Here is a 27,371-nt window from a genome sequence, read left to right on the forward strand (position 1 = left end):
CTATTTTGTTTGCGCAAATAGAACCGGAAGAGTTAGTGACATTTTCTTCCTTCCTTCCATGGTTCCAGGCTGCATGTTTTAGCTGTATGTAGGTTTATTAACTTCTAGAATACCTTCCTTATCATAGATAGAGTAAACTGAGGCAAATAACAATCGGAATTGAATTTTAAAAGAATTTATGCTCGAAACGTGAAGAACAATTCCACCCATCTGAAACACGAACAAACACTTCCATGGACCCTGCGTTTGTGTTTCTCTCTGCACCATCATCATCCGCTGGAATGAATTTAAATTGGTTGACGACATATACTTTTTTGAAAAATCAACAGGCTTCCCACGTTGCTGACCACGTAGTTTTCTCTAGCATTTATTATAGTCTTTTCTCGGTGTAGGAGAAAATGAATCTATATATACGTTTCACTGCTGAGAGTAAAATATAGATCTCCACCTAGTACCACCCGCCAAATATACATGTTTAGTGTTGCAGATGCAAAGAATTCCACTTCTCCAGAACACTTTTAGTCTAGCACTTTTTTTTTTGTAAATATTCAATGTGTAAAACCATTTTGTATTTAACTGTAATTTAAAGGCACATCTTTTGTTTGGTCTGGTGGTTTATTTCCATTATACTGTTTCCGGGTCAAACAAATGTTTTGGTAAAGGTTTTTGTGTTACCTTGAAATATGGTTTTATTAATCAATCCTAAACTCACAATCACCACGAATCCACTATCTACGAACTGCTCTTGCTTTCACACAGTTTGCACGTTTAATCAAACTTTATAGAAAACGAAGAGCAAGCAATAGGAAGCATGACCATTAGAGTGACCGGGTAATGACATGTCCTTTTAATGACTGTAATGGATGTGATATGATGGTGCAGAAGAATAACATTCAAAGAAACCAAGTCCGCAAACACTTAGACCAGTAGGGCGGATAAGTAACAATTCCTAATTCCCAATGATCATTTGTTTTTTTAAGTATACTCTTCAAAATCGTCCGTCTGCATCGGTATTTGGGAACCAAATGGAATTATTCGAATTCGAATTTATATAAAAATCAAAACAATTACATGCACTCGAGCCAATTTGTCGGAAGCAAATGCCTTTAAGTGATAAATGCGCAGCAAAGAGATATAGCGAAATTGACTTTCGCTTTCGTAAATATCCTTACACAATCCGATGTGGATATAATAAGATTAAATAATACCTTTGATACGCTCGAGAGCACACAGAACATATAATTAGCAGTCCAAATTGCCATTGCATGGAAGTAAATGAAATGAGAGATTCCACAACGTGTATAATTCACCCAATTCTATCTGTTACGATCATGTTGTTGCAATGAGGCAGTCGTCAGGCGGGAATGAAAGAGTTATGAAGATTGCCGAACATATAACAACAATAAATAAACCAATAACAGAATAGCTACGAAAAATGGAGATGTATCAATGCAAGCAGTAACTAATAGTGGACGTATGAAATGTTATTATACATTATTCATCTTTTAAACCGTTGAAAGCTAAATAAAGCAAAGCAACTATTGTCGACCTATTTTGGGAATAAAACAGAAATAAAGCGCCAAATATTACCTTTGTTTTGTAGATCGTATATTACGTTCGTATTCGTCTTCAGTTAGTACGGCATTTCATCTTTGGTTAGGAATTTTATCCAGGAAATACTCGCCATCGTCATTGTGGTCGGTTCCATAGCCGTGGGTTATTTCAAACTCGCACAGCACGATGTACACCAGAAAGGTGAAGTACAACGTGAAAAGACAGAAAGCAAGACTCGTGCGAGCCTGGAAGCGGGAGAATAGCACCGAGAGGAGCAGTGTTAGCGTGATCACCAGCAGATACGCAGCACAAGTTGGACCGGATGTGCCATCGCGCACATGGATTGTGGTGGACCCGGTCCGTATCATCTGCACACAGAATACCGTACATAAACCGATCAGAATATCTGGAAGAAAAACGACATCGTGTAGTGAAATGCACCGCGCACGGAGAGAGACAATGGGAGAGGATGGACTTACTGAAGACAGGTCCACCAAGACAAGCAGCAAACGCGAGCCTTGGATATCCTCGTTTGGCCAAGGTAATGCTGGTAACCAGATCGATCCAACAGTTACCCCAGGATAGTACGGTGATCACGAACGAAGCGGAAGATATTTTCGCAATGATGGAGAGTGTTTCAAGGATGGCCACCATTTCGTACATCAGGAGCATTACGAGATATGAGGTCGCAAACACCGTAAAAAGAGCTAAGGCGTTGAAGAAAAATGGTTTGCGGTCGGTTCTGGTGGTGCAATAAATAATGGTTGTTAATACAACCGTTGTCGCCAGACTGCCAAGGCAAACGTATCCGAGTTCCAGTGTGTCCAACACATCAACTACAAAACAGAACATGTTAAGGAAGAGGTATTATTTATCGATCCCTTAGAGATGTCTCATATTGACACGTTTTACTTACCAAAAGCCGTGTAGATAAAGAACAGGGGAAACAAGTTCAAATTGACCGTGAATAAATGTTTCGACCAGCCGTGAAGCGGTAAGCCATAGTTCACTTGTGGGAGAAGCATCGCTGTAATCGCTTCTATAAGCAAATTGCCTAGGGAGATAATCTTCCCAAACAAACTGGCGTTACGAAATCCTCCCCGTCGTAATGTTCGCAATATTTGCCATATGCTATTCTGTTCTCCTTCATTCCCATCAGTTTCGGTGCGACTTATATCCAACGCGTTGCCGGAAGCATCTCGAACAGTTATTTGACTTCGCGATCGGTTCCCTTGTCGGTCAAGCACGAGCGAAATTGTGTAGAGCGCCGAGAGGAATGTCACATACAGCACGAACAAGATGACCGTCTTCAGGATCCCAACCTGTTCCTTGTACATGAACGCCTCAACAAGTATGGCAGTCACCAGCAGGGTGATAATGTTCGGTACGATCACTTCCGGGTAGATGTAAAAACGCCTCATCGAGATCACCAGTGCGGCCAGGAAGGAAGTTTGGTAGACGGCCGTCCCGAGGTACTGGTTGAAGATAAGCTCGGTGTCACCGGTTGTGTGTTGCTTGAGCATGGACAGTACCTGCGGGAGTCCGTTGCCGTAGGTGAGCAGCGTGACGCCTGCAATGTACTCGTTCAGGTGTAACGACTTGGCCACGTAGAGTACCGCATCGACGTAACGGCGAACGCAGATGTTGTGTATGATGCACGCAAGCGTCAGAGCTATCAAACACTAAGAATTGGAAACGAGATTCTAATGACTAACTACTCAATAGGAACAGATGTTCTTACATACCAGACCTGTTACTGCGAGGCCAAACAGGATCACATTTGAGCTATCGACTATGCAATACATAAAGTGCATATAATCGATGTAATGTGCCGACTCACGGCAATGTTCGGTTTCCTGCACGAAAAGGCACCTCTCATCCGCGTGTACTGAATGCACGTTACTGCACGGTTGAGTCTTAAGGGACACGATTATATTCTGATGGGCTTCATACGTTGGCGTATCGTTGGTAAAAAAATCTAACAACTTCCCGGAACTCATCTTTATAGACAGGAGTTGGTTACTGGAACTGAAGAACAACTTTTAACCACAGCCAACTCTGATGCAGTTCATGTTGTCGAAATAACCAAAGTGTCCAAATTGATCAAAGAAGCCAGGATAAAATTGTTGTTTGTCGTACAACAATGTGTAATCAAACGAGTTCTCTTTTCACACGCTCTTCGCGGCATGCAACCTACGTTAACTTTCCTCGAGCTGTAAGTTCCTAATCTATCAAATACTGTACTGGATTTCAGCCTCATTTGTACCATGTAATTTCAGGATGATTGTTCCTACTTACACAAACTAAGTGTCGAGGAGCAGTGTGAGTTCGTGGAGATGGCAGAATCGTGCGCGGAAAGTCGGTTTTACTTCAATTACGTTGGTTTCCTGTACTGTACCATCGGCTCTGACCGGGAGTACCTATTTTGGCTCGGATTTTTACTACTATTATGCGTTTGCATGTACTATTTTGTTGTCCTGGGTACGACTGCGGATCAGTTGTAGGTATTCCAGGATCTTGTGTGTCTTGCTTCTGCGTGCTTCTGCTCATCGTCATCATGTTTGCTTTACAGCTTTTGTCCAACGCTGGCCACCATTGCAAAGACGTTGAACATCAGTGAAGCGTTGGCTGGAGTGACTGTTCTTGCGTTTGGTAATGGTTCGCCGGATCTCTTTACAGCCGTCGCCAACCCGGATGCCGATACTGAGCTTATGTTTTCCGAGCTGCTCGGTTCGGCGGCATTCGTTATCGGTGTGATTGGTGGCGTGGTGTTGCTAATACAACCCTTCAGCTTTGCACCGTGGGCAATCTCGAGGGATTTGGCCCTGTTTGTGGTGGCTGTCCTGTGGATAACTTATCGGGCATCCGACGAACGGTTTAGCTTATTGGATAGTTCGGTGCTGATTGGAATCTACGTGGTATTTTTAGGATTGGTTGTTTGGGAGTTTATCCGGGCAAAGCGTCAAGTGCGTAGAGGTAAATTCCTTCGTCTCATTTATATACCAAGGTTTTGAAAATGAGTGCTTCTTCTTTTTTCGAAAGCATCACTTCATGGGCAAGTTCCCGAGATGGACGTGTCCTTTCAAAATCTTAGAGAACGAGCTGAAATTATCATTAGACGTCGTGAACCAGCACCGGTCCATGTGCAAGAGAGGACAATTCCTCAACGTGAAGAAAACATACCCGACAATGAAGGATTGCTTCGGGATTTCTGGATTCATTTGAACCCCATCGATACGGATGAGTGGACGCAAGGAAGCTGGATGTCGCGAATGTTCTGCATTATGAAAGTTCCCTTCGTGTTAGTGCTTTTGCTTACCATTCCAATCGTGGACGTTACAGCGGAGCGTGACGGTTGGTGTAAGCTGCTGAACATTTTGCACTGTTTGACTTTACCTCTGTTCATTACATTCGTTAATGGTTGTAAGTATCTTTAAAAATGCTTTCCCTGTTGAAGTTGTATAATAATCACTTTATTTCACTTTTTGGTTTTAGTTGCTTTTACGAGCATTTTCCACGTGCCTGTGCCTTGTTGGATTGTTCTAGCGTCCGTTCCATGGGTGCTGGCTATATTCTGGACCTCACGTACCGATCGCTGCCCACGGTACCACAAACTCTTCACCGTGCTCAGCTTCCTTGGCTGCATTCAAGTGATCTACATCGTGGCCCAGGAAGTGGTGAGCGTGCTGGAGACTGTAGGGATCGTGCTGAAGCTGTCCAAGTCCATCCTGGGTCTGTCGCTGCTCGCCTGGGGCAACAGTGTCGGCGATTTGTTCTCCAACGTAGCGCTAGCTCGCCAGGGATACGGTAAAATGGCGTTTGCCGCTTGCTTCGGTGGGCCACTGTTGAGTATGTGTCCATTTGTGAGGACAAAATCACAGAGAAAATATTGTACAATGTCACAATCTTTTTCATACTTTTAGATCTTTGCCTCGGGTTAGGTCTTACATTGATAGCTAAGGCGGTTGGTGAACCCCATCTGGATGCAGAGGTAAGTGTTAGGCGCGGTTTTTTCCATCGTACAATCGATCTCTGTTAAACTCCCCTATACAAGTAGGTTCGCAAAGGCGTAATGGGAGAGAATTGTGAAGTGTATCTACTGCAAATCCTAACGACCACCTGGATGGGGTTGCTGTTCACCAATTTCCAAGGGCGAAGAAGCATCGGGTTGTGCATGATAGTGACCTACCTGGTGTTTTTGATCTTTTCTTTCCTGGGCGAGTTTGAACTCATTCACCCTTACGGCACGGATCATCATCCCTAACCCGAAGCGTGAAGCATAAGTGCACTGTTCTTTATTAAACTTGTAACTTTATTAAATATTAATAATACAGTACGAAAACAAAAGACATAAGACAAATACAGTAGTGCCTCGAGAAAGGTCGTTCAAATGCGAAACGCTGTGTAAAACTTTGCGCTTACTCGTGAAAATTAGGACAGTAGTTGCTCCATAAATGTTGTCGGTAATTCATGGTTTTACACATTAGAAATCAAATCAAATAATTCGAAGGATTTAAATTCTTGCAACACTCAATCTTGTTTTGTTGTGGTTGTTGTTTATATTTTGTTTTAAAAAAAGGTGCTACAGTGTGTAGTCTAGGAATCAAAGTAAAAATCTTCCAATAACTAATACCTGACGGCAGAATCTGGTTGAGAAATCTGCACGAAACTTGCGCGGTAGTTCCACTACGAGATGCCAGACAGACCAAGATGTCCACCATTCTTAATTTAAGAATTTGCTACGCTTCACAAAAGAAAAAAGAACTACAGTCCAGCAACACTGTAGCAATCGCATCGACTAGAAGGAAGATGACGGGGTCCGCCCCCTGGGGGGTTGTTTCACCCAATAGATGGAAGAAACGAGGTGGTGGTGGTCTTGGGAAAACAACTAATGAAGAGCGTTGGAAATGGAAGCTATCAGCTTTGGACCAAAAGGTACAAAATAGGGAGTTGAAAGTGTATGTATGTTTGAGTGTGTATGTGTGTGTGTATGTGTGTGAATGCAATAAATAATGATACCGAAGTATGATGGTGTAGCACCATTTGATTAGCAGTAAAATTCGCCTCCCGATGCGCCGTCAGTTCCGGGACGAACGATGGAGATGGAGCACTTAACCGGTCATCATCTCCATGAATTCTGAAACAATAAAAAGATTGCGAGAGGTATTAGGAACATTTGATCGCAGTTTAATATCGCTGTGGGTTTGTGTCCAGGTCCAAGATTGTAGTAAAAGATGTCGCCTAGATGTGACACATTAAGCGAACAGCTGCCTTTTATAACCGACCCAATGAAAGGTGCATCGTTTGCTATCCACAACCAGAGAGGAACATGAAATGAGAGTTTAATGTTGTCCTGGAAATTATTACTACCACCTCCGAAGACCGTTGGACGCAGTTATGGGTTGGTTTTTTTTTTTTGCTCTGTTCAAATCTCAAATCGCATCTGGATGTAGTTTGTTGGCAACAGTTTCAAAAAAAGACGCAACCGCTTGAGACAAAACCGACAAACTACGGCCAACTGTTGGTTTCCTGGACAATGTACGTCCCGAGTCCTCTTTTATTTACGTCCTACACAAATTTCCACCCCACGTCCGATGAAACCGATCCCACCCCGTGGAAAATGGCCCCATGGAAACACCCCTGCTCTTCAGCGCTCTGGACTAATTTTAGATTTTTTGCCAACCGTACGTGCCGTGGGACACGAGACCTCGCGATTCACCGACCGCGAAAAAGCGTGAACACGGGGAAAATGGTGTCGGGAAATGGTTTTGTTCTTTCCCGACCCGAATCGGATCGGTTTACGATCGACCGTTCCGTCGCGATGATCGACATCCTCCCCCCGAGGAGGACCCGTTTTTTTCAGAAACGTCCTGTCACCGAGGGCCTATGCCTGTGTGCAGGCTTTCGCTAAAAGTACGCGAGACATGATGGTGCTTCGTTTGATGATTTACGGCACGCTACAAGTATGGGTCGTAATTTTGGGGCCTGATTTACGGTCGCATAAACCACGGATCAGCAAAGAAGTGGCAAAGTTTTACGGCGGACGGCATTTAGGAAGATGCTTGGAATGACGATAATTTGAAGTCCCATTATCGGGATGAGACGGCTGAGTTGTTCAGGGTTCATAGCCATGCACATGCTTAAAGGGTGCTTTACTTTGTCTGATACTGTTTAGCCTTTGAATAAAACTCAAAACTCACAAAGGTAGCCTATTGTGAATGAAAAATCTTCCTCCAAAATGGATTCCTTCCTTCCCAAAAAAACCCAACGTCAAACAGTTTAAATTTTCCCCAAACCCTGTTTGGGAAACCGAAGAGAAATCGTTTCACAATGCGTACAACGGTTCGAAGACGACAACAAACGCACCAAAAACGTTCTTGGCCAACCGGTTTGGCAAGGGCTCGTTCCGGCGAGGTTGTGGCTGTTATTATTAGCATTTATGAGATGTTTATAGTGGCTATGGCGCGGTCCACACACACACACTAACACACACACACACACACTCGTCTAAACGGTGTTTCGGTGGCAGCCGAGATCGAGATTCGGAAGGTTTATTTGTCCGATTTCGTAAACATCAACTCGCGTGCGCTTTTCCGGCTTGGGAAAGGGTTTTCGCCGGCACGGGAGCGCTCGATAAAAGGGGGCATATGGCGTTTTCGATGTTTTCCAAACGTGCGGCCATCGAGAGTGAAACCAAAGTTATGGCTACGCGTACGAGATGGCGTTTTTTTCCCGATCGGGGATCGTAATCCGGAACCGGGAAGGTTTTTTGGGGAATGATAGTCGCGCTGGTCTTGTTTACAAACGGGAAGGGAGGGAGGGACCGTGGGACTGACGTCAGAGCGGTGGCCAAGGGACTTACCGTCGAAGTCAACTGTGCCGGAACCGTCGGAGTCGATCTCCTCGATCATCATGTCGAGGTCCTCGTCGGTCAGCTGGTCGTCCAGCTCGCGCAGAATCTCCCGCAGGCAGGTGGTCGGAATGAACCCATTACCCTCCTTGTCGTACAGGCGGAAGGCCTCGCGCAACTCCTTCTGCAGCGCCTCCTCGTCCTCCTCCACGATGAACTTGGCGGCGAGCGTCACGAACTCGGCGAACTCGATCTGGCCCGACTCTGGGAACGATGCGGAACAAAAACGATGGGTGTGATTCGGGAGCTTGGCGATGCGGGTTTTCCGGATACTCACTGTCCTCGTCCACCTCCTCGATCATCTCCTCGAGGATCTTGCTGTTGAAGGGCTGGCCCATCAGCCGCAGGATCTCCGCCACCATGTCGGACGAGATGCTGCCCGTCTTCTCCCGGTCGAAGCTGTTGAAAGCCTTCTGGAGGACTGCCGGGGGGGGAGAAGGTTAAAAACGGATGGTTAGAAAGCCGAACAAGTGCCAAATGGACGGATGGTCGATGTTCACATCGGTCGATGTGTATTAATTGAAAATGAAATAACACGGTAGAGAAATCATTAAAACCTAATAAAACTGTCCCAAACGGCTCGCGGGAGGCGAGGGGGTTCCGTCAAGAGACGGCGAATACTATCTAACTCGCCACGGTCCATCCGACGGGCAGTGCCAATAACGAATTCCGCCCAATTAGCGATGTCAATCGAGCGGACAGCATCCACCGAGCGGCCGTCTATCGTCTGCTCGACGTCTGCCCGAGACTCGCTCGCCTGAGATTTTCCGCCAGCGCCAACACGCACCGCTCGCCCTGGCCATCTGCCAAATCGGGCCCTCCGCTCGGTCCGATCATGCTTACGAAAGTGAAAATGTGCTACCGAGGTACAGCTTCACTTCAACCCGACGATCAGCTGAAACGGTAATTGTTCGCAGGATCATACCGGACAGGGCCAATGGCAACAGGGTGGCTTGTTGTCGCCGGCGAAATAAATGTTCGCAACCAAGCGGCCACGTTTAATTGGACCGTGAAAGGTTCGGGGTGGATATTATGTTTCCGTGGCTCTCCCGGGGAGGGGTCGATGAACTTTGGGAAGATTGTTTCTCTTCCTCTTTAAGGTAGCACATTTGTGTTTCTCATTAGTTGTATAGACTTGTTGATGTCTTACGTTTTTTGCCATTTGTTTATTTTATTATTATTTTTTTTCGGAAATGTTTATAATTGTTCACATGCCCTCTTTTATGTTGATATTTAAGTATGGCTTTACGTTTTTTTTTAAATCTGTTTCCGTTTATTATATTGAATTCACCTTGACTTAATGCTGATTGAGGTTTTTAAGCTTACAACTTTTAATTTTGGCAACTGATTGGACGGTGTAAAACAAAATTAAATTTACCATCGGTTTAAAATACTGTTTTGATATCTGTTTTAATTCATTTTAGAAAAAAAGAGAATAAAATATAGTTTTCATAACTAATTGGAATAAAATAATTAGTCAACTTCTCAACAGACTGTGGGAACCTCTGGTTTAACGAAATAATTGGCACATTCAAATGCCATTTACAATACAATTTCCATTACTCACAACGATTGGGCGGAATTTATTTCGCTTCCTTCAGTCGTAGGTAATAAATAAACTTCCCACCAACTAATACCAACTCGTCCTGGACGTGGGTGAAGGGTAAAAACCCATGTTCGATGGAGAGAAAAACGATACGAACACCAAAACAAATCAAACAAAAAAAAACAAGCATTCACTCTTCCAAAACAAACTCGCTAAAATTGGCCAGAGTTCGTGACTGCCATCGTAGGGATAATCCATAACTTATTTTTGGACCAGTTGCAAATGGAACGAAATCGTTCCTCTACGTCACGTTGGGTTTGCTTTGGCCTGTGGGGGTGGTTTTTGGGAAAGATTTTACCAGTCGTTGTGATTTCAATGCATTTCCTTTCTGTCGACAGGGGTCTGTGGTCGAGAAAAGTAATTGCGGTGGTTCCCTTTCAGTACTTTGGAAGAGCGGAGAAACATCCAAACAAATTTGGGTTACTGATCGCATGAGTCAGGATTGATCGGGAAAATAAAAGACTGCCTGAAACGCAAACCAAGGGAACGTATTTGTTGAGTAATGTTCACAACCACCAGAACCGGTAAATAACCCGGTGGAGAAAAGCGGAAAAATGTGGAGCACTTCGAAAAAACGTGACGTGACGATCCGAAGGGAAAATAAAAACCGGAAAAATCGATACCGATCGTTGCCGGGCGATGAGTGAAGGCTGTCAAAATAGCGATCAGGGGGGCAGGTCTTTCGAAATGAATGGATTTCCCCGAACGGTGTTTGGGAAAAACAAAACACATGGTAGGAGTCGTCCGAGGACGAGTCAAAACAACTCATCCATCCGGTTTGAACCGCAAGTGGAAAACGGTCGGTGTTGAGTGGCTCAGGTGGTTGCGAGTCATTGGCTCACAAATTGAGGACGCCAAGTGTAGCGATTTTTCCAACAGCAACCGACGCCAAACGCCGATTTTCTTAACCCTCCGTGCGACGGACCGGATACAGGCAATTAGTCATTAGCCACTCGGTGCTATTGAAGCAGTTCGACACCGGAGTAGCAAAGACCTTGAGGAAGAGGACTTTGTGTCGCGTGGCCCCAGCGTGTGGGACGCTATTTTGGCAACAGCGTGTTTTTTGGTGGAAGGAAAATAGAACTTGAAAGCAAATGGAAGTAGAAACGACACACTACAAACAGATGGCGCCCGATCGCGGGCCGATCGTACGGTCGACCGACGTCATAGGCCATGTTAAATGTTGGTCATTTCCCACCTCGAGCGGTTCGAAATGTGTCCATGTTTGTCACTGGAAACGCTCCCGAGCGTGTTGGCGCATTTGGAGGGTTTTGAAGGATGTGCCTGCCATTTTTTATTAATATTTTTCCTCCCGCCACTGTTTGCCTCACTTTTTAGTGGTAGTATTTTTTTCTTGCTTGGTGATGATTTTCCCCTTCCCCTCACGCAGAACAACCAAACCCGCGCGAGTGGGTGTTGTTTGATTGGAAAGTGTTGTAATATACTTACTTGCAATCTGCTCGGGGGTGAGATCATCCTGGAAAGAGACGTAAGAGATTCGGTGAGGACGGGGCATGTAAAGAAGCAAGCGTTTCCCATTTTTCTTCACCACTTCGGTGGGTTGGAAAATGGATTGTATTTCCCCATGTGACATGTTGCGACGAAGGCCACTTCTCGCGCAAAACAGAAAAGAAGCCGCGTCAACCCCGTGTCGACCGCCAACCGGGCGTCTCCATCGTGGAAATAAAAAACACTTTGGTTGGAAAATCCGGAGGGCAGCCGGGTGACCTGGATTTTCGGCTTTCGGTGTTCTTTTTCCATGTCCACCATTTCTCGTCTGTCTTGTCGGGGAGTTTTTTTTCCATCCGATACATGAAACCCGAAATTGCTACATCCAAACTTTATTGATGCAACATGGAGACGCCTGGTGCTTCGTTTCGTTTAGCATGCCTTTTTAATCAAATCCTGGAGATCGACGAACTTAGTAGGCCGAGTAATATAATTTTGTTTCATTGGTTTGTTTTTAATTTCCTTTACCAAGAAAAAATTGTGTTAAATTAAAAGCTGTATTTTCAAAAATGTACTATTTCTCCTTCCTAGTTTTAGTCTTATGAACATCATTTATTAAAAGAGCTAATTTTTTTATTTCTTTATAAGATTTTTTTGTATTAACTAAAAAAAAATTCTGTTTTGTCTTTTGTTTAAATTAACTTTTAGTATTTTAAAGCTTTGTAAAATTTTACACTTGCAGGAATCTAGAAAATTCATTGGTAAAAATTGTAGTAGCTACACAGCTTTTGGCATTCCAACTATTTTAACATCCACTTTTGCTTGTTTTAACTGAAATTGCATAATTTTAAATAGTCTTTTAATATATTGGAAAACTTTTCCATTTCACTTTGACTGTTTTTTACCACTTCTTGCTTTTCAAATTACAATTATGATCCATTAAATCGCAATGAAGCGAGCACAGTTTTGATTCCAAAAATAAACTCAATTTTTCACATGACACACAGATCACAAATAACGACTCCCAAGCTGATCTACTAACCATGGCTAGTGTTGTAAGTGAGTTCGAAGAACACTGAACAGAACTGAAGAACTTTCGCTAGCTTTGCTTCACGGGATGATGCTGCCGACACGACTGCACACTATCGACTGATCGTCGGACGGTTCGCTTCCTGATCGCTTTCCCTTTCGGTTCGTGCTGCTGCTGCTGCTGCTGCTCGACACTTCTTATAGGAGTTTTCTCTCCTGGAGCGCTAATATGGTTTTCTCCCACACTGGCTGTGTTCACTGGTGGTTGTGCTGGCCCTGAAGAATGGACCCAAATATCGCTTTCCGTTGCACTGTACACGCTTTTCCCAACGCTACTATTGCTGCCCACGGACGAACGGACGGTTTTTATTAGCTTGACCCAATGGAAACATGGCCCCCATGCGTCCCTTCCCGTCTCGAAGAGAGAGAAGGAAAGAGAGCGACCGAGTGTGTGTGCGCGTGTGTGTATCTACGGGATGGTCAAACGATCGCGGTATTGCGCGTAACTGCAGCGGCTAGAATCGGGCTCGAAAGCAGTAGCATTTTCTCGTGCGCTTCATGCGGAATCGCGCCGGCGGAAAATTGGGACAAACAGAACCCCTTACGTCCCACTCCATCGCGACTGCGATTTTCTTTTCATTCATCGGGTTGTGGATAAAGTCGCTTTCTACCAACTCTGTTGGTTGAACTTTCCTCCTAAGTGTGTGTGTGTGTGGGGGGTAAAAACACATGTCGGCGTCGTTCGGCGGGCACGAAGCCGCGATCGTGTCCACCCTTATAGCTGTTTTCCAACCGTTCGAGCTCGGTGTTCCCACACGCTCCCCGGAAAATCGAGACGAGACGGAGCGCGCTTGGTTCTTAAGGGCGGTCAGAATGTTTGCGTTTATGGAACCGGGTCGGTATTGCTATCGGTCGCCGCATCATGTAGGCCGAATTACGTTGCACCGTCGCCCGTCTGCATGTGAGCGTTGTGTAGCCATTTGGGTTCGCGCCGCCGATGCAGCCGATGTTGACTTTTGTTACGCGGACGGTCGCGGGAAAATGTTTGCGGTAGCACTGGCGTGTGAAGGGCGGCCGGGTCAATCGAATGTAAACACACTGGGTCGACTGCCTGCCTGCGCCTTTCGCCGGAAGATTAATGAGTGTCGACTCGAGCTCGAGGCCGGGTTTGCCGCTGGGATACGATTTTCAGCTGTGAGACGAACTGCAACTGGAGCATTGGCATTGCGACTGCTGGATAATTGAAGCTGCCAAATATATTTAAAATATGCATTTGTTTAATTTATGTTTTTTGGTTATTCATGATTTTTAATTTACCTTTGTGGCCCGCAATATTTACGTGTAATTACCAACGAATAGGTCTTTAATCCGCACTTTGTTTACATTATCAACTGAGCCACGTTTACACTTCAATACTCTCTTCTCCTACGCTTGAGTGTATTTTGAAAGAAAACTAATATTTCGCAACGTGAAATTGCCACATTAAAATCAATAGCTTAAACTACAGCGCGTACAGAACAATTTACGGGACGAAGTGGAGTGTTTATTTGGGTAGTTTTATTATAATCCGTTTTATTATCATTGGCATTGCTATTGATCATCTTGTTTGCCCTCATTTAAAAACTTAAATTCTTTGGTGCTAGTGATCGTGAGTAGATCAGTTTTGGAACTCTACAGTTTTGGGACGCACTAAAATATAGTTCAATTTAGTACATTATTTTGGCCACATGTTAAAAATACAGACATTACAATGGATCAACGAATGATCCAATACGTTGAATTTCGGCGTGTTAAGTGTTTTCATAAATTAGTATTTAAAAATGTCAGCTTAGGTCGGTTTGTACAAGGAATATTTTGTATTCTGCTTTTCGCTTCGACCTGGAAGTAGAACTTTCCCCTGATAGTAGAGCTATTTGTTGAATGTAACGTATTTTACTTTACGTTTGTTGTTTATCTCGATTGTTTACCACTCGTGTATATTGAACATCTTATTATGAGAATATTTTGCTGTGCACCACATGGGAAATCGCAGTTTGTCGAGTTTTCTCGAACATCAGCTACGCACCAACGAGAAAAATAGGTTCTTCGGTGTCAATGTTAATTTTCATTTGCGTGCTCAACAACAACACGTCAGTGATCATCCAAAGGGGGAAAACAACCGCCCAATGCCACGAGGAAACAGGCCACACGGGGATCGGGGAGCTTTGTTGACCAACAATAACCTTCCTTCACGGCGGTGTAAACCACTAGAAAACTATAATTTTAGGTTATTTTGAAAGGACTGGTGGGATTGTCCTGCTCGTATTGGGTTTCGTCGGCGAATGCGACTCGTCAAAAGCAATAACATCGCAATGGTGAATTACAACTGGCTGCACCATCGTCGATATTATCTGAGCCGAGTGAGGGATAATTACCCTCTTGTTTGCTGCGTATCAGATATCGTGGCTAGCCGGTCAAGTAATGCGATTGCGTCCCAAACGGACGAGCCCCAAAAAATATTTGCCCCTTTTTCGTGATTAATCGCGATGCAGCGCGGCCTGTCGGCTGACATTCCGCATTAAAAAGGAAAAAAACCTGAAGAAAAACAACTAAAAAAAATACGGGAAGAAAGAAACAAGGCGATGTCGATGGGGCGAACGGAAAAGGCAGCAGGTGATAGAGCAATTTATTTCGGATTTAAAAAGCTGAATGAAGTGAGACCACGTCTGCTCAACCTAGGATGAATAATTTACTCGCGGAGGGAAATCTCGCACCGTCGGGAGGGGTTGGAAAATCTGTTTGCAAAAATACATTGTCGCGTGTACCACGATGTCGTTTCAACGTGCCTTTCACCGATCGTTCGAGGGTTTTCTCATTTTACGTTTCTAGAGTACAATTTGTCCAATCTGCGCTGCAAGACGAGGGAAGAAAAAACAAACCAACACCGTAGCACCACCCCCCGAATGATGTACGGTAATGATTGTTTTCTTCCTGCCAACGGTCTGGGTGAATGTTTTCTTAGGCCTGACCCCAACGGGGAGGTTGGGAACAACCGAGATAGAACGTGAGCGAGTTTGACAAATTATTGCCTTTGAGAGCGTTGTGTCGTGCTTCTTTCGTGTATTAGAAATAGTTCGTACGTTCGTGCAACCAGTTAAAACTGGTATTGGCATAACACACGATCGCTGCATCGTGATCTCATGGTAAGAAAAACAAATCCATAAGAGTAGAATAATAAATTCTAGAATGAAGAGCACCTGCAGCAAATGGCTACACTACACGCTTGCTATGATGAAGTAAGGGTTTGGTTCAAGAAAATGTCAAGTGCCTTCCGTATGCCTTGAGAAATGCGAGCCTTGACCCTACTCTCGGCCAGCAGAATGCATTAAAATATGCCATCAAATTCATCAGTAAGATTTTAAGGAATTTGCAAACAGTTAATAAATAACAGGAAAATACCTCTCGAGTTGACACGAATGAATGGCACATTTTTACGAGAGTTCCCTCACGTCAACTCTTTGCAAAACGTTCCTTCTGGTTATCATTGTTTTTTTGACCTTGTTGATACTGTTAAGAATAACCATAAGAAGGTTATTTTCTTGTTCCATTTAGTTGATATGAGTTTTCTTTCCACTTTTTAACGTTTTTTAAAACGGCCCAAACGCTCGCTCCCGTTCCATTTCCGCCGAGAAGGAAATTATTTTGTTCGTTTCTGCTCTTATTTTTCGTTAAGACCTATTAAAGAAATGAATCAAAGTAGCTCATCTGAAGGGCGTTTGTTCGTCCGCCATCGGTGAACCTTTGGCTGATTGACAGGTGACAGGTTGCAAGTGCAACTGCATCCAGCGATCGGCGCACGTTCAGCAAAGTGATCGTCCACCGTCGCTTTCTCACCTTCCCGTGGCCACTTAAACCGGTTCAAGGTTGTCCCTGGCGGCGCACAAAGGACTTGGACGTGTGTTTCGTGCGCTACAAGTGTCGCAGTTAGCCGGCTTAATTGGCCCACCCCCGCGCAGCGCCGAAAGGAAACCGGGAAAACCTGGTGGAAGTAGTGTACGACCCAAAAGGAACCCGTTTCTTCCAGGGTGGTGTTCTGCATTCACTCTTCGGTGGGCAGAACGAAGGGAAAGGGAGGGTGATTGAGATCGACGCGTGGCCGTAGTCATTGCCCGGTTTTCCACCGTCGAAAGGTGGCCGGTAAAAATAGCTGCACCGAGGAAAATGCTCGCGCTTCGCCGGACTTCGAGTCGGAAATGTCTGACCGCAAAGTGCACCGCCTGCAGGGCGCAGTGTGCATCTCGGAGCTGGTCAGTTCCAGCGATGCGCAAAATGGCGCCAATGTGGGTCAATGTGAGGAAATCCGCTACGGAGGAGTTTGAATGAAAGAACACCTTTGTGTTCGCTTTTGCCTTTTATCGTTTCAACTACCAAGTTTAATTGGCAAATTACGGGGAAAGTGAGAGCGGATCGCTTTGTGGTCTAAAAACAAATCTTTCAAGAAAGAAAAATAAGCAACCAACAAATCATCCTCCAAAATATTGCATTGAAAGCAGGTGTCAAATGAAAACAGTGTTCTTTTATTACACTACGGTTGCGATTAAAACTCGACCCCGACGAAGGAAAACCCACGCTGGAAAGGTGTTTTCAAAGTGTATTTTCCACAGAAAGAAAGAAAAACGACGTTTCACCTACTGGTCCGCTTGAAATGGACTTACAACTGTTTGCGTCGTTTGGTCAAAGAATTAAATCTCGAAACCACACATTGTGCGGGCAATGCGGCCAAAGAGTCCGGGAAACCTAGTTGGTTGTCTTCCCACCGTTTGGAAAGCGACTGCAATCACGGGTCCATTTGCACGCGGCATGGAACTATGGGCGTGAAGGAAAATTCCGTCAGGTTGGCGAAGCGAGTAAACATAAAACAGAAGAAAGCAAAAAAAAAAAACGAGAATCCAAATCGTTTATTTACATTGTGTACATTACGGTTAATCATAATATTTATTGGTTATTCAATTCGCCATGACTTCGCCCGTCTCTGCGGCCGGTTATTGCTGCGTCCACCTACGGAGGCGGGGAAACGTTTTCCCCAAAACCACCCCGCCAAACAGACGCACACTCATGCGTGCCAACCGTTCGACTCGTGATGGGATGTTTTTCTCGACCCAGCCAGCCTGATTAGTAGTCCCCGAGGGGCCGTTCTGCAAGATTTTGAACCACTTGTTTGGTTTTTGTTTGCGTACGGTTGCCTTGGGGAATCTTTTCTTTTCTTCGGTATCTGGTATCTCCTTAAATGCCGCGACCGACCGTTTTGTATTGTTGTCCGGTGTAAATCAAACCGATGTGCTGCCGAGGACGTGAGTTCCCGCGGCGACTCAGCTGTGGGCGATCTTCACCTGCTGTGCACGGCGTTGGTGGGTGAGTTAAAGCATGTATTTGGAGGTAAAAGCATCTTCTTTGTGGACTGACTATCCAAACTTACGCTGTACAGGTCCAACTGAATATTTCAATTGTTACATTGTTCAATTGTTACTTATAAAAAAAAATATAATAAATTGAAAATTGCGTTAGTCCGGTATATTCCAATGTTGAAGGTTTTGAACACCAACATGTAACCATGTTACATATTTATTGAACCTCCAATAAATTCTCAAAGACACACGAGTATATTTATCTACCAAGCAAAACACTTTAAACACATCAAATCAATTTCTAAATAAGTGCATTTCGCGTTAAACGACATAACATAAGACAAGTTGTAAAAGTAATCAATAAACATGAAAACTTAATACATTTCGATCATCATTCATTTTACACAACAAAACATGGTTGGGTAGATTTTTGAATCTTAAACAAATTTTGTTTAAATCATGTCGTTTGCTCTTTTTGCAATCAAGTGATGATCAACAATTTAAGAAAAAATATTAATTATTGTTTGTGTTTTTTAAATTAGTCAGGAACGTGTCAAATTTAAATACTATTTGATAACTATGTTGACTTCAAAGTTTGATTAAATATGTAAGTTTTGAATCTTGAGATATATTCAGTGCAATACTAATACTTTTCAAAGGATTAAATATATCTTTCATGATCAAAATTGAACTGGTATCTTTTAAGAGATGGGTTTGTATTCCTCTTTTAGTTAATTTAACATAATGATTTGAAAAATAATTTTAAAAAATTGGTGTGTTGTATGTCTTCATTCTATCTTAAAATAGTTTTTTGTTAGTTGAAGGAATTCATCCTGACATCAACTTTTTTAAACCCCTTTATAGCATTTCGCCACAAGCCATTGATCGTTTCTTGTAAGATATAACGATTCCTTTAACTTCAAACTCTACCTCATGTGCTCAAAAACCAACTCGATCCCATTCAAAGCGATCTTTTGAAGAGCTTCAACCCATCCACAGTCACCGGCCATTAGCTGTATCAATTCGCTGATCGGTTCCGTTCGACGACAAACCGGGTGTCCGGGCGGGACCACCGTTGGGTCGGTTTTCCACCGTCAGCTCGGCTCCGATGCCGTCATCCGTTTATCGTTTCTCGGAAACTACGGGACGCATAAATCATAACCGTTGGAAGTGGGTCTATTTTTAAATACGGAGGTTTTACGAACCGTCGTGCGTCGTACCGGTAGCGCCGCGGAACAGTACATCAGGCCTTTTTTTTCACCACCCCCGCCACACTCGTTTTTTTCCCACACAAAACGCGGTGCAGTGTTGTGGTTTTGTTTTCCCTGAGCAACGTACTCCGAACAAAGTGGACTACCGATACAGCCGGTTCAGCTTGTCGTGCACTTGTCATCTTCTCGTTGGCTCTTTGTTTTATTGTGTTTCTGCTAGAAGAATTTGTTTGAGACATACTGACGCTAGCTCGAAACTGGTTGTTGTCGCGCTTGAGGGTGAAGTGCACTGATCTGGTATGTCCAAGGTTTCCGTGGTGTGTAAGATCCTTGATCGTGAAATGAGTTTGAAACCTCCGGAGGAGCAACAAAAGTTTCTCCATTAGGCTTCAAATAGGAAAAAATGAAAACAAAATGTTTATTTGTTTCAAATCAGTGCTTAGTGTAAAATAACCATAATGAACATTACAAATTCGTTAAAAAATATCATTTAAAGTAGAAACCTCCCTGGTGTCCCAAGGAAAGCAATAATTTCATTGTGCCGCTAGTAAGTTGAACCGCACGCTGCCACAATATTGCCATGGGATCACAATTAGCAGTTCATAAACTGGCCACAATCTGTACCAGCTGAAAGTAAGACAACTCGTTTTCTCATTCTCTTCAGTGGCTCGCAGCCAAACGAAAACCACCATCTGTTGGAGATTTACGATGGCCGTCCATCTGCTGACTGATGATAGGGTAGTTGAATTTTCTGTTGAAAATATATTTGCGCGAGTGGAACGTTGTGCATGGTTTAAGTAAAATGTTTCATCCCCAACGTGCTAGAAAATGTCTCCCTTTTCGATGTCCTTACTAAATCCTTGTCTCCCTTTCGATTGTATGCACGCACCGAGCAACTTTCATCGTACGCCGCTCTAATGCACCTTAGTTTTTTATGTTACTACCACCTTTCGGGGTCACGCTGGATGAGAAACGACTTGTATAAGAAAAACCGTCCCACCGGCAACTGGAGGAAACCGGGAGGTTTCACCGACACGGGTTGACATCATCGCGTCACCGAACGCTACACCGACGTTGAATGCGTTGGGCGGAGGTTGTGTGAGCTCGTGCGCGAATTTTCCCACCCATCCACCCACGCCAGCAGTCCAGACTGCGCGCGGACGATGATGATGATGGTGATGATGATGATTTTTCACCGCCACCGTCGCGCCGAAGGCGAAAAGATAATTCCAGCTTTATTTATGACATCCAACAAGTTGTTCTCGCGATCGCGTTGTCTCGAATGTGGATGAGGTGAGAAGCGAGGAAAGCGGTCGGCTCGTGGGTTGGGTGGTGGGGAGTGAGCCTTAGGAGCCGATGGAACGGAAACGGGTGAGGTGGAAAGCCGTTGAAATTGTTAAATTATCGTCCATGATGGCTAATGGTTGGTAAAAGGTACCGGATTAGAAGTCAAACTACTGCAGATGCACTTTTATTTATTGTTTTTGAGTTGATGATTTACTTCCCAGCTTTCAATATTATCTAACCTTCTAAATATGCTATGAACTAAACCCCAGAAAAAATATGTTGAAATGGTTTGTTTTAATTAGACTTAAAAAGAATTAAATATTTTGAAAATCATTCTCTTAGAGTATTATCAGTGGCCCTTAGCATCCAATTTTACTATTTCTAAACTAAACTATTGAATCATACAAAATTTTACAATTTTGTCTTATGTTTTGCAATATATTGTTAGCACTATATCATGTAATAAATTATCAATTGGGATATTGCATAATTTTCATATTTTCTACCTTTTCTTTGTTGTTCAATTTCTATGGGTTCCTTAGCCATGAAACATACTAGGATTGATTCGTCATGTTTTGTCACACATAAGCATATATTTAACTGTTGCTGATCAAACTTTTCTATTTTATTCTTTATAAATTTATTAAACACCTTAAGGAGCAATATTTGCATTAAACAATTCATAATGTGAATGTGAATTGATATGTCGAAACATCGCGCTATGTGATCATACCAATGCTAAATTAATAGCTGATAATGTTATATAGAAGCAACAACGTTTATTACAGCTCTTCAAACGAAAAAAAACATCCTCCTAAAAACTGATAGGAGCTTGCTAATAAACCGTTGGTGTATGTTTGCTTTTCTTGCTAAAAAGATTCGTACTATGCCGAGCCGGAGCAATAAATCAACATAGAGCGTAACGATCGTATCGGTGCTGTATGCTGAGCGTTAATTTTCGACGGAGAAAGATGCTGCTGCGGTTGATTACCAAAACCATGAGCGGAAGGTGGTGACCCTTCGAGAGATGTTAACTTTACACCAGGACCATCAGGGGTGGGAGGGAGGTATGGACGTAACCTTTGCTTTCCATCGTCTGTCTAATCATTCTCCACCGGCAGCTGTCACTCACGCCACGCCGGTGCTTTCCGGGGAGCATCGGACAACGAATCCACGATCGTGGAACGGCGATGCGTCATGTTCCGCTTGATTAATAGCTGCGGACAGCACCCGCGCCCCCTATCCAGGCCCCGTAAGTGTGTGTGTCGGTGTGTGCTACCTGTCTGTCACGACGGCGAAGGTCACGACGAATATCTGCATCACATGGTCCAGCTGATTTGGTGGAAAGAAATAGTATAAGGCGCCTCGGATAGCATCGTAGGCTTATCAGCAACGGCGGATCGGGTCGGGTGCTGGAAAGGTAGCTGGGGGGAGGGATGCGCGGCGGTGCGCGCCCGTTATCAACATTCAACCGTGCGGCCAGTAAATACGAAACGAAATCACAAACTAGTCAATCAGTGGAAGCGGCCCGAACAACAACCCGGCAGCCAATTGTCGTCCCAATGGTTCCGGCGGTTGTTGGCACATCCAGCATCGGCGTCAGTGGATCGCCAGACTAGTGATCGAGATTGTGTGTGTGTTTGTGGTGTTGTGGTGTCTAAGTTAGTTGTGTGCCAAACGAATTGTGATCGAGGACGTCGTGGTTGTCCGTCTTTCGAACCGACCGAGTAGAGTCGGCGCGTACCAGTTGTTTATCATATCTGTTGATTTTGTCAATTATCGAACCTAAATTTCGAACCCCTGAAAAACCGTACATGTGAGCGAGGAACGAGATACATCGAGCACGCGGGCGCTGATCACGCGGGTTTTTGTGGAACGCGAAATTCCACCGTCGGGAGAAGCTGCTCTTATTTTCTTTGTTGCCTATCTTTCTTCACTTCATTCTCCCTACATTTGAGAAGGAGTAGTTTTTCCCAATTTCATAAAAAAGAACATTGTGTCAAGTTGCGGCGGTACATCCCCTGGATCAGAAAATGCTACGATTGTAAGTATAAAGCCATAATCATTAGCTAATGATATGCGATAGCAGGTGCTTAGCTGCCAACAATCACACTTTCACTCTCGCCCCACTCAAGTGCCCAATTCCCCCATTGTTGCCTTAACCATGTCGGGAACACCAGTCTCGTGATATATTAAGTGTGGTTTCCATAGTCCTGCGTGAATTGCCTTTTAAGTGGTACATTAACCTGACCCGTATCTTACGTCGGAAGATCGAAAAGTTTCGTTGGTCGAAATGTTACCGGCCGGCCGGGGGGAACCGAGTGTAGTGAGCTAATTGGAGGGTGTTTTTGATTGTTGCTGGCTGCAGCAGAATTTTATCTACTGAGTCACGGTACTGAGTAAAGAAGATCACAGATAAAATTTTGTTACAGATAATGTTACGATTCCTTCGAAAAACGTTGAGTAAAAAAAATTTGCGGTTACAGTGGCGAAGATAAGCCTGGTTCCAACGTAATGGGTTTTGTTGTGAGAATGTTTTCCTAACTTGTATATGAGTGTTTGAGAATTTTATAAAGCAAACGCGGTTTCGTCAGCTTCTTGGGACACTTCTCTGATGTCGAGAAAATAAATGTCACGTGAAAAAATCAATCAAAATATGTCGGTCTAACACGTGCTCACATTACCGGCTTTTTGAACGTTCAAAACACGTTTCCTTCAGAAACGGTACAATCCATGGAGAATGTCGTTCAAGGTATCTAAACCTGCAGGTTACACTAACGCATGCTGCGGTTGTGTCATGTTTTGACGCTTGTAGTGATGGGGAAACTGAATCCTACACCCAGGTTCGAATCTTTCGATTCAAATCCATTCTGAGATCCGGATCGTCGAATCCGAATCCCAATCCGTCATATCATGCGTGCTTACCAAACTTGCCGATTTTTCACAGTATTTGTTATAGTTTAGAAAATCAATGGTTGAATTGATCCAAAGCCTAAATTCGGTAAAAATGGTCTGGTCCTGGTCTGAACCATTGTCACTCCGTCAGCAAATCAATTTAAGTCGATTCAAATATTTCAGGATCAAGACAAAATCGATTGAAATCAAGTCCCATAGAAATCAAATCTGATTCGAATCCCAATCGAGTTAAGCCTTTGGAATCCGTCTAGGGATTGAATCTTCGGATCTTCGGAATCGTGATTCTGCCAACACTAGTTTTCAGTGAAAACCAAAACATTCCATTCTATCACTTCGTGCGTGGTGCTCGTCTCGTTTGTTTGTGCATTTTTCGCTCTTTTCTGCGAAAATCTTGCCTTTGCGGGCTGCCATCGTGTTGATTGCGTAAAGCTCTTCGAAGTGATTGCATCCGACACTGTACTAAGAGTGCGTTTATTGTTGTTTTCTTTCGATTCCGTCGATTTCTGCGCGCATCACACAACAGTAGCGGATCGAACTGGTTCAGCCGACCGCACTCCCGGCGGAAGAGTGGCAAAAGGGTGAAGGTAACGTTCTCGGAGCCGCTCGACGCGTCCGACACCAGTTCCAGCGGAACCGCCACCTCTACCTTCTCAACGCCGAGCCCCTCGTCGTCGGCGGGACAACGGTGGCGCTACTTGGAGAACATCTTTGGCCCATCGTCATCGTCATCCCTTCCCAGGAACGCCCCGACCGACGGACGCGCGGGTAATCGGCCTGCGGGGGAGTTCGAGCGAAGCAGTAGTGTTCGGACGAGTAACACCAGCTACGGGTCCGTTGGTAGCGGACCGTACAACCGACGTCCGCCACCGCAGCGTAAAGTAGGGCAGAAAATGGCCGATTGCGAGAAGGAGGAAGCCCTAAATCTGGTGAGTCAACAAGCGGCCGTCCACGGGGTGTGCTTGTGGAAGTCGATGGGTTTCATTATCAGTATGCAGGGACCGTTGCGATCGTCACGATTGTACATAATCGGCGTGACAAGGAGAGCGTTTCCATTGCTTTCGAGCCGCTGTCTCGGTGAACCTAGCGTGACATGCCAATAATTCATTCCAGGTCGACGATTATGCATAATCGCCGCGATTGAAGCTATATCTTTCACCCGCTAAACGCTTTGGCTGGGCGGGGGGCGTATGGGGGATGGTAATGTTGTTGTTTTGCTAAAGCCTAGTAAACTACCCACTTCGCCGCCTACTATCGTCGTTTGCATCTATCAGCACAGTGCAAACTATCACCAAGGCGCCCCACCATGGATGGTGTGTTGGCACTGATAGTGTGCCTGCTGCTTGAGTAGGCTAAATTTATCTACAAGGTTGTTCACTTTTGTGTCGCTGCAACCCGCGATGTCCTTCGTCTGCTGTACAATAATTCATCATTGAAGAGTTGATGGCGTGTCCACTTGGGCTCCGGGCAGATCGTCGCACTAGAACCTGAATGTTCAGCGTGATAATTGAATATCGTTGTAATATTAATCAGTTTTTCTTCTGGCCTCCTCCGTTTCTCAATTTCCATTACCATTTTCCATCGACATCCCGCTGTGTGTTTGGTCCGGTGTTTCGTTGCCCGTCGTGATCGTCACAGCAGGTGGAATTCGAGTGGGTACTGCACGAGGAGGTGCACTCGGTGCTGAAGCAACTGCACGCCATACTGGTGGAGTGTGCCCACCGGTTTCCCGTCCCGCTGTACGGTAACGAGGGCAAGAAGCAGGACAAGTTCGTCCTTACTGCCGCCCCGGAGCAGCTGAAATGTATCGTCACTCTAACCGGGGATAGTATAACGCATGCGGTAAGTAAAATGCGGCCCACTAATGGAATGGTTCCCTACGGATGGATGAATGATGCGCGTTTGTTTTCTTTCTCCCATTAGGACATCAACTTTAAGGTGCAGCGCCAGCAGCAGCAAATCCAGCGGACCTCCATCACGCAGGACTACCCGTGGAAGATACAGCAGGTGCAGGATGCGGCCAATCACCTGCAGCAGGCCATCAACCATATCGACAACGTGGACAGTTCGTACCATTTCAAAACGTCCGACGAGGTGCTGCACATTCTGGGCAACATCCTTGGGGCCCTGCAGCGCGGTCGCACGTCGCTCGTCGTCCCGCGCAAGAAGCCCATCGAGGAGCTGATGAAGGGCCGCAACATGAAGGCGCTCTCGCCGAATCTGCCGGAAGATCTCGCCATCAGCTTCTACATCCAGAGCCATAAGCTGATCTTCGTCGCGTACCAGCTGACGAACTTCCAGGGCACGATGAAGTTCGACTCGTGCCAGGCGGAGTGTTCGGTGCCGTGGCTGAACGAGGTGCTGGTGCTGTTTACGGTCGCGTTGCAACTTTGTCAGCAGCTGAAAGATAAGGTAATGCTTGGAGGATGAGAGGGGAAATTAAAACGAAACAGTCGATGACGCCTGCAATAACCAGTTATGCCAATTAGATCAATTTACACTTGATGAAAACGGTCATCATGGCGTGACGGAATCTCGGCAGGGCACGAGGTCTCACCCCGTCATCGAACGTGGCAGAAAATGGTCCAAAGTTATTTACTTCTGACAGTACGGATAATGGACGATAAGAGCTTTTGTTTGATGCCCTTCAGATAAGCTCCCGAAGTAGGTGGTAGCATTCGATAGCGGGAATTTTCTTATCAACAGTTGATTGACACATACGATAGTATCACAGTGACTCATATTTGTGCTAATTTTAGGGTTATGAAAAACCCGTTTTTTTCAATAATTCCTTTCTAATCCCGGCTCTGTTTATCTATCTTTTCAGATATCAGTATTTTCGCAGTATAAAGATTTTACTGTCGGCTCCCGCTCGCCATCGGCACTGTCCTACTGATGCTGTACCCGGTCTTGCGGATGCATTACATGCCGAGTGCCGCTTCCGTGCCCATCGTAGATCACCATACCGTCCCGTTGGTCGTTGCCCGGTTGCAAGTGGTGAAAAGCTATGGGGGGAAAATGAGAGACAAATTCGACACGCAAACTAAAACTCGGGCAATCTTCGCGTTGTTAGAGATAGAAGGGTACACTGCGATGGAGTCGATCGTCGCGTTATACCTGTTCCCCACATGCTGTTGGCGTAGGTCATTTGTCCCATCGAACTGGGCGATTGTTGATGCGTGTGTGTGTATGTGTTCGGATGTTTGTTGCTAAACAAACGCTTCCCGTTGTTATTGCATTAGATTAAGCAGACTACACATAAGCATAGTGTCCATTAATGCATTTTTATCACCATATTCATCATCCCTCTGCCCGTTGTCCCATCCAACTGCGGGTCTGTGGATAAGCGGGAATCGGCACGGTATGGATCGTGCACTCGTCCGGTTTATCAGAAAGTTGGATTCGGTGAAAACGTGATGGTTTGACGGGATATTTCCACATGTTTTCCTTACACGATCCTCTCGCCGATCACGACAACTATCCCAAATTATCGGGCGGTACTTACAGAATTGGAATCACGAATCATGAATGAAACCGGCGACATCATGCTGCAGCACAGTAGTAAATTAATTAACCTTCAATAGTACATTATAGTATGCCAAATAGAACATACCACAAAAGGACGGTAAGGCAGTTTCAGTTCTGCGTTTACGCATCACCACTTTTCTATAGTGACCCTTTAGAAAAGTGGCATTGAACTGCGGGTAAAAACCAAAAGCAAAAACAAAAAAACAAAATAGGGAAAGGCAAGGAAAATTCGGAAGGCGTGAATCCCGGAATCAGTGTTTTGGCGGATGATGTACTATACAACACTTAACATGTGATAATGCCAAAAGCCAGAACAAACGCTACTGTAAACCGATAGGATAGTATTGCATAACATAACTGTGCGTGTTGCAAACGCCGTTCATTGACTGATCATTATGTCGTTGGGGTTGGTCGAATCTCAGAGTGCGAGAGACAGGAAATACTAAATGAAGAGAAAAACTGTTAAGGATATTTGCACTTTCCTTTTAGAATGTCGAAAT

General features: G+C 44.6%; 4 protein-coding genes across 4 annotated transcripts; 2 read left to right on the plus strand and 2 right to left on the minus strand.

The window, feature by feature from the left end:
- Positions 1 to 1,646: 1,646 nt before the first annotated feature.
- On the minus strand, positions 1,647 to 3,554 carry LOC131264981 (mitochondrial sodium/calcium exchanger protein-like). Its single transcript, XM_058267242.1, has 4 exons — positions 3,300 to 3,554; positions 2,471 to 3,236; positions 2,034 to 2,390; positions 1,647 to 1,960 (listed from the first exon to the last, which is right to left on the minus strand). The coding sequence occupies exons 1-4, from the start codon at positions 3,552 to 3,554 to the stop codon at positions 1,647 to 1,649; spliced, it is 1,692 nt and encodes a 563-aa protein (XP_058123225.1).
- Positions 3,555 to 3,697: 143 nt separating this feature from the next.
- LOC131264982 (putative sodium/calcium exchanger 7) lies at positions 3,698 to 5,818 on the plus strand. Its single transcript, XM_058267243.1, has 7 exons — positions 3,698 to 3,769; positions 3,834 to 4,054; positions 4,127 to 4,542; positions 4,651 to 4,977; positions 5,050 to 5,403; positions 5,478 to 5,545; positions 5,612 to 5,818. Exons 1-7 carry the CDS (start codon positions 3,698 to 3,700, stop codon positions 5,816 to 5,818), a joined length of 1,665 nt encoding a protein of 554 aa, XP_058123226.1.
- Positions 5,819 to 5,870: 52 nt separating this feature from the next.
- On the minus strand, positions 5,871 to 12,655 carry LOC131266596 (troponin C). Its single transcript, XM_058269179.1, has 5 exons — positions 12,562 to 12,655; positions 11,520 to 11,547; positions 8,742 to 8,885; positions 8,417 to 8,668; positions 5,871 to 6,691 (listed from the first exon to the last, which is right to left on the minus strand). Exons 1-5 carry the CDS (start codon positions 12,562 to 12,564, stop codon positions 6,666 to 6,668), a joined length of 453 nt encoding a protein of 150 aa, XP_058125162.1. The 5' UTR covers positions 12,565 to 12,655; the 3' UTR covers positions 5,871 to 6,665.
- Positions 12,656 to 16,780: 4,125 nt separating this feature from the next.
- On the plus strand, positions 16,781 to 26,740 carry LOC131264983 (protein rogdi). The gene is made up of 6 exons (XM_058267244.1): positions 16,781 to 16,867; positions 23,644 to 23,699; positions 23,870 to 24,272; positions 24,982 to 25,185; positions 25,267 to 25,755; positions 26,171 to 26,740. Exons 1-6 carry the CDS (start codon positions 16,781 to 16,783, stop codon positions 26,237 to 26,239), a joined length of 1,308 nt encoding a protein of 435 aa, XP_058123227.1. The 3' UTR covers positions 26,240 to 26,740.
- Positions 26,741 to 27,371: the final 631 nt, after the last annotated feature.

This window comes from Anopheles coustani, chromosome 2 (genome assembly GCF_943734705.1).
Source record: "Anopheles coustani chromosome 2, idAnoCousDA_361_x.2, whole genome shotgun sequence".
NCBI classification, from domain to species: Eukaryota; Metazoa; Arthropoda; class Insecta; order Diptera; family Culicidae; genus Anopheles; species Anopheles coustani.

Coding starts and splice junctions, on each gene's coding strand:
- LOC131264981 (XM_058267242.1), bottom strand. CDS start 3,554: ATGAGTTCCGGGAAGTTGTTAGATTTTTTTACCAACGATACGCCAACG. Junction 3,237..3,299: donor GCCTCGCAGTAACAGGTCTG/GTATGTAAGAAC, acceptor TCCAATTCTTAG/TGTTTGATAGCTCTGACGCT. Junction 2,391..2,470: donor CTTTATCTACACGGCTTTTG/GTAAGTAAAACG, acceptor TCTGTTTTGTAG/TTGATGTGTTGGACACACTG.
- LOC131264982 (XM_058267243.1), top strand. CDS start 3,698: ATGTGTAATCAAACGAGTTCTCTTTTCACACGCTCTTCGCGGCATGCA. Junction 3,770..3,833: donor ACGTTAACTTTCCTCGAGCT/GTAAGTTCCTAA, acceptor ATGTAATTTCAG/GATGATTGTTCCTACTTACA. Junction 4,543..4,650: donor GCGTAGAGGTAAATTCCTTC/GTCTCATTTATA, acceptor AAAATCTTAGAG/AACGAGCTGAAATTATCATT.
- LOC131266596 (XM_058269179.1), bottom strand. Junction 8,886..11,519: donor CACCCCCGAGCAGATTGCAA/GTAAGTATATTA, acceptor CCCCCCCGGCAG/TCCTCCAGAAGGCTTTCAAC. Junction 8,669..8,741: donor CGAGGAGGTGGACGAGGACA/GTGAGTATCCGG, acceptor CATCGTTCCCAG/AGTCGGGCCAGATCGAGTTC.
- LOC131264983 (XM_058267244.1), top strand. CDS start 16,781: ATGTCTGACCGCAAAGTGCACCGCCTGCAGGGCGCAGTGTGCATCTCG. Junction 25,186..25,266: donor GGGATAGTATAACGCATGCG/GTAAGTAAAATG, acceptor TTCTCCCATTAG/GACATCAACTTTAAGGTGCA. Junction 25,756..26,170: donor GTCAGCAGCTGAAAGATAAG/GTAATGCTTGGA, acceptor CTATCTTTTCAG/ATATCAGTATTTTCGCAGTA.